The following is a 10,794-nucleotide window of genomic DNA, read 5'->3' as shown; positions in this document are numbered from 1 at the left end:
TGTGGTCCATTCAAACCTCTCTCGTTTTGGGATTATGTGACTGCCCAGGGAGGTGGTGGTGAGGTCCCCATCCCTGGAGGTGTTTAAGGAACACGTAGCACTCAGTGCTCTGGTTGACAAGGTGGTGATCGGTCAAAGGTTCGACTCAATGATCTAAGAGGTCTTTTCCATTCTAAATGATTCAGTGACTCTGTGGAGCGCTGCGGGCAGCGGGCACTGTCGTCGAGGAGCGCCTGCCACGTCCCGATAGAGCCGCCGCCACTTGCCGGCGGATCCCGGGCACCTCCTCAGCCGTGCCGCGGCCGCCTCGGGCCCGCCCGGCCCGGCCGTGCCACCGCCCCTCGCCCCGCCCCGGCCGCGGCCCGACCCAGCGGGAGGAAGATGGCGGCGCTCATCCCCCTCAGCCAGCAGGTACCGGGCTGCGTGGGGACGCGCGGCCCTCAGCATCGGCGACCGGGCGGGCGCGGGAGCGGCAGCGGGGCTGCAACGTAGGCGGGTGCAGCCGGGCCGGGATTGGTGCTGAGTACAGGCCCTGTGCCGGGAGCGGCTCGGCCCGCGGGGAATGAGGGTCGGGGCGCGGCGGAGAGCAGGATCCGGGCGGGGCAAGGGCGGCGAGTGGCCCCCGCCGTGCCCCGGGGCCGGGGCGGCCGCTGCTGGGGGACCCCAAGCTGCGCCGGCGCCCTCCCCTCCTGGAGGCCCTGGAGCTGCGTCCTTGGGGAGGGGCTGAGGGTCTCCTGGCGCTTCCCCACCCCGAGCCGCCGGGATTACCGCGGGCCGGGGCTTTCAAGGCAAGGGCTGGGGCTCCGCACGTCACCCCGTTTTCCTGTTTTTACCGGGGGGGTTGATGCCGCCTGGGGCTGCTGCACTGTTGTGACCGGGTGTCGTGACTGTGTGTGGTGTTTAGGACGTGCGTGAGGAGCGCGGCCGTAGCGCGGGGACACCGGGAAGGGGCTGAGGGATGAGCGGGAGGTGGTCGACTGTCAGGAGGAGGATGAGCTTCTCTGCAGGGCAGGGGACACGGCACATATCCCTGACCCTTGGGAGAGGCTGTTTCCAGCTCTGGTTGAATGCTTGGGATCCCTGGGTTGATTTCTGTTGTTACAAGTTTTTTGATTGATTTCTCACCCAAATAATTCAAGCCTAAGCAGTGTGACCGCGGTTTATTTTTTTCCATAGCCCTGTGAAGAGAATCGGTTTACTTATTTGCTTTAAAGCAAAAGAAAAGTATCACCACCCCACTACCCTCAATGCCTTGAAATTAAAACTATTTTCTACGCTGTGCCTAGGCCAGTCAAGAATTCAGAATGACTCCTATTAGTAGTTCAGATTATTTAAATATATCGATTTACTTTTGGTAATGATCTTTGAGATGCGATACTGTAAAAATTTCTCAGTGGACTTACGTGGTGCTTGGATAACATAACTTGCTGTGTGTCTTAGTAAGAACATGTATTGCTGTTTAGCTTCTGAATAGCAGGAGTCCTGATTAACATTGGTTTGATTAAGTGGACATATTCAGAAACATCTGAAAACATCCGTGTGCACACAAACTGTTATCAAAAATTTTCAAGTGACTAATGTGGTGCAAAATATGTAAGTCAAATAAACTCTGGATGTGAAATAGTTGTGAAACCTCTATAGTGCATTGGTAAAAATCAAATAATTATCAAGTATTTACTCTAGAAATGCAGTTTCTCTGTTGTTTAAATTCCCGTTGCTATTTGAGAGACTGGAATCAATGGTATTCCTTTTGATAAAAAATGTTGTGTTTAGGGGATAAAGGACCACATTCTGTAAACATACCAGTTATTTTTCTAGTATTTTCCAAGTAATTCAGTGGAAGCATTGTAGTTTGAAAGCTTGTTTTCCTACATTGAACTGTCAAGAGTAATCTAGCTGTAATCAGGGCAGTAAACAGAATTTCTCTTAAAGTAATAAACTTCCTCTTTTAATAGCCTCTGTTTTGTGATTACTAAGGAGATGTGTACTTAGAGTAAATGCCAGGAATGGAATTAGAATAGGAGAGGGTACATGTGCTATAATGTTGAGGCATGTCCATTCAGAAAGATATAAAGTAAGAACATTGATACCAACATATTAAGAGCTGCAAACAGCATGGGTAATTCGAGCAGCTTAAAATGTTTGATCATATTTGATCATTAATCATTTATTATAATAATCATTTTAGGAAGAAATTCTTTCCTTTGAGGGTGATGAGGCCCTGGCACAGGTTGCCCAGAGCAGCTGTGGCTGCCCCATCCCTGGCAGTGTCCAAGGCCAGGTTGGATGGTGCTGGGAGCCACCTGGTCTAGTGGAAGGTGTCCCTGCCCATGGCAGGGGGTGGAACAAAATGATCTTTAAGGTCCCTTCCAACACAGACCCTTCTGGGATTCTGTGATTCTATGATTCTGTATTATTCGTATTTAACATTCGTCTGTCTTTGTTTCACCTGGGTATGTATAAACCTAGTTGAAGAGCAAGCCTGTGAAATCAGTTCTTGGAGTTCAATTTGGTTTCAGTTGTTTACCTTCAATAAGTTTATTTTCTTACATTTTATGTGGTCTTTCCGCTGTGCAAAGCCTGTTCATCCTACAGCTTCAACAGGTTCTGGAGAGTTATGTTAGAGGTATTGGGACAGTGCAGAGCCTTTTGTAGCTCAATCTTCTAAGACAACTCAGGATACTTGTCAGGTAACGTAAGGGCAAAGGCACTCATTTTGGGGCAGCAGCAACCTTCTTTTGGCTCTTGTCTTTGTGAACATCTTTTTTTTTTTTGTCTTTTACACTCCCTGTTTTCAGCTCTCCTATGGTATGGCTAGCAGGGCTGAAAGAAAATTTTTAAAGAGAAGGGACACCAAGGAAAATAATGAATGTGATCCAGAGCTCTTTGTGACCCTGAGATGACCTCAGGAAAGAGAACTGGATGTATGAATTGTTCTGGCGGCAGGAGCTTACTCCTGCCTTTTTCCCAGGCCTGCAGTAAGGGACTCGGAGCGGTATCTGTGCGTGTGCACTGCGTACCACAAACGCAGTGTACGGATCTGCTGTCACTGTGCAGGCCCAAGACTTGAACTTCTGAACAGGAAATCAACTTGGAGATTGAACAGCAAGACACTAGGGCTCTGAAGGGTCTGTTTGGGAGGTGGTCTAAAATATTGGTCAGAGGTGATGTTTTGGGGAGTATAGAGCAGGCATAGGAACCATGAGGTGGGTAAACTGTTAATCAAACTGAACCTCTCTAACAGGTTATGCTTTGACATCATCAGCTGTGGGCTCTTCAAAATTTTTGTCTCTGCCAGCGTTGACAGTCTTGGGTAGGTCTTTCATCAGCAGGTGTCGCCAAATTACAGAATCCTCTTGAATGATAGTGATGTCATGGCATGTGGTGATGGGTATATAGAGAGCTGTGCTATTTTTATCACTTGAACCCATTTTGTCTGGTCTGCTTCATCACAGAGGTGTAATCATTTAGGTAAATCGGTCAGAGAGACTGAATCTTTGTAAAATTCCGCAAGTAGAGAATTGATCCTGAAGTGCTTTCCAGCAGCACTTGGGTGAATAATTTGCTGTAGAAGAAACTTCACAGCATTGAAGCACATCACCCTGGCTTCCTGCCGTGTCTGCCAGGTAAGTCAGCTCCACGTCATGGCTGACGATATCAAACGAGGGTGACAGGAATGTCTGGTGATGGGATGAGATCATTCAGTCCTGCTGCTGGAGTGGTTTGCTCTGTATCTTGGTACGAATCCAGTCTCTACATGCTCTAGGTCGCTTACCGCGTCGGGAGAGCATTAGAGGAGCTCGTAGTTGGTGGTTGACTCTCTTGTCGGAGCTTTCTGATTAAACAAGGGGTGCATAGTTTGGTGATAGTTGGCTAAAAACATGCTGGGTTTTATTCAGAGTGGAACAGACTATTTCCTACTTCCACCTTTTCTCTGAATGATGTGTTTCCTGCTTGGACAGGAATGCAATGCTTATATGTGCTGATCATTTACATGCCAGCAAAAAGAATAGTCGGATTAATGAGTTACGGTTGCAGCATTCTTCGGAAATCCTGTCCGCCATCAGGAGGAGCGAGAGCTTCCAGAGGGGGCTGATGTTGGAAAATGCAGCAGCTTGTTTTGCTGATGGATATAAGTGAAGTACATTTAAGATGCTTAGGAAACTGTTCTGAAAATGCCCGATTTTTCTATTCAAATAGAGCTACAATCCTCAGAGAGTCAGTGTTTGCTTGTGCTCGGTTCAGAGAACTTAGTTGTTATGGATCGCTCCTTAAATGAAGATTTGGCACGTTTATTGTAAACTCACGGGAAGGTTTTCTTGGCATAAACTAAAATTTTCATGTTCTTGATTGGTCTTTTCTTTCATCTTGTTCCTGCCTTCCTTCCTCTCAGAGTAGGCAGAACATCTGGAGATCCATGACGATGACAAGGAAGAAGATGACATTTGGGAGGGGACACAGTAGTGATGGAACTTAGTGTGAAATACTCCTTTTCAGGTGTCTGACTGCTGTCCTGGAGGTGGGGAGTGGTTATCCCAGGCAGGTTTTGTGACATCTCTGCATCTCGCTCTTAAACTGTTTATTGGGTTGTTTTGTTGCTTTCTGTTTAAGGCCTCTGAGTGGTCTAAGGACTGACCTGTTTTTGACTGGATTGGTTTTGCTGTTGGCATTGAGGCTGAGGAGAACAGTGTGGAGGATAACCTGCACAGGGCTAGAGCTCACGTGGCAATTGGAGGAGGCGAGTGAGAAGATGGGTTTTGGGGCTTCTGCATCTTTTGGCATTCCAGTTCCCATCTGCTTGGAATGTCAGCAGGAGGGACCGGGATCTGCTTGTTTAGTACACTGAAAAGTCAGGGCTTCCCTTGGGTCTGCAGCTTTCGTGCAATGCAGTCATTACACCAAGTTGAAATCCTCCAACGGCGCCATCAGGAAATTGTGAGAGTTGTTAATTTGCCGTTCATTCTTTTTTTTCTTTTTTTTTTTTCTTTTTAAAGTCTATTTCAGTTTAAGATCCTAGTCCTGAAAATGTGTTAACACAGGCACAGGGCTCGGGGGGTGTGTGTGTGTATAATTGTCTGCTGAAAATACTCTGTAAGGATGTATACAGTGCAGGAGGCAGTCAGGTCAGCATTGTGTTGAAAGCTGGGCCTTTGTTATCAGTAGTTCTCATACTGATAACCTGAAATACTTGGGCAAATAATTTGAAGCTGTTCTTCAAAACCTTATTACTTTGTAGTGTCATTAAGTAAAAGTATGAGGAGAGGTAGGAATCCTGATGAATGAGAAGTTCTAAGAGGTGACAGTAGCCTGTGGTCTTGGTGGATCACTGTTATCCACACTTAAATTTCAAGTGTCCAGTTTGTAACACAGCAAATTAACACACTGTTTTTAGGTGTTTGATAGAAGTAACACACAAAGTGCTACGTTTCTTTTCCTGTCAGTTCTGATGGTTATTTATTACGTTTTCTTACTTCTGTTTCAGTTTTCTACCGGGAATCCAATATATGAAACTTACTACAAACAGGTATGTTCTTAAAAAAAAGTAAAAATAAAGTGCAATTTCTTCTTCCCCAAGATTTCCTTCTCTTTCTTTTCCCCATTGCAGTGCTAAACCTGTGTGAATTCTGAGTGGTGATGCAGTTTGTGTAACTCCTTTTGACCTAGGGGCGAGAGACATTGCATTTCTTAAATTTGCTTTCACAGCAGTTGTGTTTCAATTAAATGTTAATTTTTCTCCTTCAGGTAGATCCAACATACACAGGGAGAGTTGGGGCAAGCGAAGCTGCGCTGTTTCTTAAAAAATCAGGTCTCTCTGATATTGTCCTTGGAAAAGTAAGTTGAAGGATTTGGATAATGCAGTAATTGTCTGTACACTTTTTTAAGTGAAAGGAAAAATTTAAAAAGAAAAATTGTCTTTTGTGTAACATTTTTGTTTTTAACTTGACAATTCAGTAGCATTGTATGTCATAATTTGAAAGCTGAATGAACACTTTAAGAAGACATACAGTAGGAACTGTTGAGCCGAGTTAAATTTTATTTGAAATTCACAATGGCTTTTATTTTGTGTCTGCACAGATATGGGATTTGGCTGACCCAGAGGGTAAAGGATACTTAGATAAACAGGTAAATGAAATGTTCATGTAGACTTCCTGTATTACCTTTCCTAGATTAGCCTTGTTTCAATCAAACCCTGGTACCACAAGTAGTTATTGTTAACTTTTTCTGGGTTGAGTTTTTGTTTACAAGATGAGTTTTTTTCCCCAGCACTGCTCATATCCAAGTGTACTACTCAGTGAGGCTGCAGGAGAAGTTTGGTTCTAATTTTCTGTATCTCTTTTGTTTTGTAAATAATCAGTGTGTGTGCTATGCAGATACACAGTCATCGAGTCACAAATGCAAAGTATGATTGTGTTTTAGAAGACTCTCTTGGGTAAAAAACTCTAGCATTTTTATTAAAACTGGCTTGGAATATCAAATAGCAAGTTACTTGTAGATACAGATAAACTCTTTCAAAACATTACTAGTTTTTAAGAAAAATTGTTAAATTGTTGAGGAGAGTTCTTCATAAAAACTAACTTCCAATTTTCTGCTCTTTGTTTCTTGTTACTGTAAAAATTTTCCTGACTCATCTTTAAAAGCAAAGGGGTAGTTGTCATTATGGGGCTGTACATCTTGGGGTTTTTTTTACTGAGTTGCACATGTACAGTGTTAGTAAAAATCATAAGCAGGTTATTTTTTGTGATTTGAACTGGTTTTTAACAGACAATGCAATTGTTTGTAGGGTTTCTATGTTGCGTTGCGCCTCGTAGCATGTGCACAGAATGGCCACGATGTCAACCTGAGCAGTCTGAATTTGACTGTGCCACCTCCTAAATTTGTAAGTAATATCCACTTAAATGCAGGTATGTGTTATGTGAGAACTAAGGCTTCAGTTGGAACATTGGAATTCCATTTCATAAATGTCATGGTTCTGGGGCTTCAGGCTGCTGTCAAACAGTTCCTTAGGACACAGCAGCCAGGGCTGCCACAGTCTTGTCATCCCGAGTGACAGGAAACCGGCCCCTTCCTGGACTGCAAAACCAGTGCAAGTTTAAGTCTGGTCAACTTGGTCAGGAAGCTGATGTGGCTAAACTCTGAATTTATGAAAAAAAAGGAAAGAAAAAAAGATTATTTTGGGGCTGGGTCAACAGGAGCGGGTAGTAAAAGTCGCAGCTGTGGCTTTGCCCTGCAGTAGCTGCTGCAGAACCTCTTTGGCTTGTGTTGGTTCTGTGTTTGGGTACAAACAGAATGTGCCTACTGAATGTCCTTACCCAAGTGCTGTAATGCTATAAAATGAGTGTGACTTGTATTTGGGTACACGTGCAGCCTATTTTCCTCAGTGTAGTTAAGCTTCATGTCTATAACCATCTCTAAATTAATGCAGTTAGTAAGTATTAGGGACAGAAGCGTGTGTATTTATATATTTATATATATAAAAATAAAAAATTTTCTAATTTTTAGCATGACACTAGCAGTCCTTTGCTGATCACACCACCCTCAACAGAGACTCACTGGGCCGTAAGGGTAAGTGTAAAAGAGAACACATTCCATCCATTTTTTAGAAGTAAATATTTTTCTTGTGTGTAATTTTCCCAGTGAGAGAATTTTGTATCAGATGTATTTCCCATTTCAGAAGTCATCCCTTTCTGTGCAAACTTGTGCACAACAGAGAACACGGAGGTGTAGCTTTACATGTGCAATGAGTATTAAACAACTGTTTGACAAGCACTGGTGTGATGTTTTTAAGACAGTGAATTTTAATCTTCTGCCTGGATTTCTTCCAGAGTTCTACAATTAGGCACTTTGTTTGTATAAAGGAACCCCACTGGGAACAGCAAAGTATTTCACCACATCCAGTCTGAAGTATTAATTTAAAGCTTGAGTTCCTATGTTCTAATTAGTATTCAATGATACAAGCAATATATATTGTTTGGAAAAAATAACTTTTGGTGCATATATGGGGATATTTATATTTAAGTAATTTTCAAATGCAAACATTTCCAAAATGTAGAAATTTAATAAAAATACTTGTAGTTACATGTACTTTAAAGTGGGAAGAATACATTTTAGTTCTGCAGAGTTTATCAAAATGCAGAAGCACACCTTGTCTGCTGCATGGTCAGCTGTCATAACCTTAGATTTTAGGAGCTTAATTTCAAAGCTTTCTCTATGGGTTTACATTTAAATACAGCACAGTGGCACTTGCAAGAAAGCTTGGAAATTTAGGATGAGTACATTATGGACCAGTCTTAATTTCTTGCAAGATCTCATTTTCAGTACTCACACAGATACACTTTTTTACTTATTCAGACTATTTCTTACCAACTAGGTGGAAGAAAAAGCAAAGTTTGATGGTATTTTTGAAAGCCTTTTGCCAGTAAATGGTTTACTTTCAGGAGACAAAGTAAAACCAGTACTGATGAATTCAAAGCTACCTCTTGATATCCTAGGAAGGGTAAGTAAGCTGTTAAGATTCAGCTAGTCTCTGTTTAGCTTCTCATAGTTGCAATGTTAAAAATGTAATTTATCAACATAGATCAGGTTTTGGCTGAGATTTTGCATTGTGTGCATGCTATAAAGCAGGAACATTAAGACTCTGAAGTCTTCCACTTAGAAATAAGAATAAGTGTAGTAATTTCGGCCCTAGAGTAGATTGGCTTTATTTTCTCTATTCGTTTAAGAGCTGGAAATTTGATTTTGGTTGTTTAAAACCAAGGAAAGGCTTTCCTAAACTGTAATAGCTGTTACAACATTAGATTCCTCTGTTTTGTCATTTTTACAAGTATCAGTTATTAGACATACCATTAAATCCATCCCCTGTTTGTACAGGAGAATACCTTAAAACATCCTCCTTTTATTGTAGCTGCTAAATTGTCACGTTGGTTTTTTTCTTTCATTTCATAAATACTTCCAAGGTCTGAGTTTAGTGCATCCATTGCATATTTGCAAGGGAAGCAGACCTTAAATATTTTTCTGCCTCCATTAAAAACACATTCTTTAATGCTTTGCATATTGATATTTCTGAGAATGAGTATACTCTGTGTAAGAGCTGTATCTGCATTACCTACTTTTATCTCTTCAGGAAGAACTGCCTCTTGCTCTGTATTATCTAAAAAAAAATCTAAGTAAGATTTGTTTTAAATCTGTACTTGAGTATTGCGAAGTCTTTGAAAGACTTTGGATTTTATATTGTTCTTGCCACAATGGAAATTCAGGAGGCTATTACCTCTTCCAAAAAAATTTGTGGACAAGGTAAGGGACTGAGGAAATGGGCAAAGGACTAATCGAGGAGCTTAAATTTGCCAAGGGTGCAATGATAAAGCAGAGTTCTCACAACTGAGCCTCGGGTCTTGGCTTTTTGTGCACTCCATTATCTCCAAGTCATATTGATGATTAAACAGTGCTGTGTTGGAGTTCACAAAGTTTTGTATCTCTCTAAATCTTCTGCAAGTTTCATTGGCTGTGCCTGGCCTAATAATGAACTAAAGTTGATAAATGCTTAAATTCTCTCCCACGGGAAATTCAGGGGGCCAGAGGAAGCTGCGCATAGTTTTAGTTGTTAGTAGAAAACACTCATCATGTAGGAATGGAATAGGAGTTAGAAATGTATTGACTCTTTCTATTGAACTTTCTTATGAGGAATTTGAATGATCTGCTAGCCCACACCCTTGGGGCAGTTCTGAAAGCCACCTCTGAATGCTTTTAGTCAGCTTGATGACTCCATAATTGCATCATAGAAAGATGAAAAACCTGCCTGTGTTGCAGCCAGAATTTGTTAGAGCCAGTGTTGATTCATGTGGCCGGAAAACTCTAATCCAATCTCTTTCATCAGAGAATGTTTAGATAGGTAATATAACTAATATGATCTTCACCAAAATCTATTAGGAGTCTTCAGGGGGCATGTTAATATGATGAATACATAAAATGTAGCTTGCTCTGCAAATCATTTTTAATCTTAATTGCTGTAGGTCTGGGATCTCAGTGATATTGATAAAGATGGTCACCTGGACAAGGATGAATTTGCTGTGGTAGGTTGCTTTAAATTCTCAATTCACAGCCTAGTCTGTCTGCCAAAGCAAATAGCTCATTTTTTTCTCAAGAGCTTTGCAGCTTTCTGTGCTCCAGTCAACTATTCTAATCTAACCTGTTCACATGGAGCTGTTAAATGACCTTCCTCAAATCCATCCACTGACTCTTGTCCGTGTCAAGATTAAACTTGTTGGAATTACATTCAAAATTATTTGCTCTGGTTTACATCTCTAATCTAACTGTCTTTGTTTTACTAATATGTAAATGACTTACACGGGAAGATCTTGTTGCTTTTTCTAATAATTTTGAATGTTATCTGACCTTCTTGCCTTTGCAGGCAATGCATTTGGTTTATAGAGCTCTTGAGAAAGAGTCAGTTCCTTCACAATTGCCCCCTTCTCTCATACCACCTTCTAAAAGAAAGAAGACACCGGTCTTTCCTGGTGCAGTTCCTGTTCTCCCTGCAAGTCCTCCACCAAAAGACAGCCTGCGTTCCACGCCATCCCACGGCAGTGTCAACAGTCTGAACAGTACAGGGAGCTTGTCTCCCAAGCACAGCATCAAACAAGCGCAGGTACACGTCTTTCTTTCTTATTTTTGTAATTTTGTGTATTTGTAAGCTGTAGGAAAAATAAATCTGCTTTTTGATTTCTGCCTCATGAGCACTTGAATTTGGGTGATTTGCGTGGAACGGGCGAAATGAGAGTGGTCAGACTTGGAAGAACG

General features: G+C 42.1%; 1 protein-coding gene across 3 annotated transcripts in view; it reads left to right on the top strand.

The window, feature by feature from the left end:
* Positions 1-358: 358 nt before the first annotated feature.
* The window catches only part of EPS15L1 (epidermal growth factor receptor pathway substrate 15 like 1), a 48,996-nt gene continuing 38,560 nt past the window's right edge, over positions 359-10,794 (top strand). For all 3 annotated transcript variants that reach the window (XM_082297745.1, XM_082297744.1, XM_082297743.1), the window contains exons 1-9: positions 359-411; positions 5,483-5,524; positions 5,743-5,832; positions 6,076-6,123; positions 6,782-6,877; positions 7,501-7,563; positions 8,369-8,494; positions 10,008-10,067; positions 10,406-10,642. In XM_082297745.1, coding sequence (XP_082153871.1) covers positions 382-411; positions 5,483-5,524; positions 5,743-5,832; positions 6,076-6,123; positions 6,782-6,877; positions 7,501-7,563; positions 8,369-8,494; positions 10,008-10,067; positions 10,406-10,642 — 792 coding nt within the window. In that variant the 5' untranslated portion in view covers positions 359-381. The remainder of the gene's footprint in view (positions 412-5,482; positions 5,525-5,742; positions 5,833-6,075; positions 6,124-6,781; positions 6,878-7,500; positions 7,564-8,368; positions 8,495-10,007; positions 10,068-10,405; positions 10,643-10,794) is intronic.

This window comes from Coloeus monedula, assembly GCF_965178545.1.
Source record: "Coloeus monedula genome assembly, chromosome: 27".
NCBI classification, from domain to species: Eukaryota; Metazoa; Chordata; class Aves; order Passeriformes; family Corvidae; genus Coloeus; species Coloeus monedula.
This window is presented reverse-complemented; position numbering and strand designations above follow the sequence as displayed.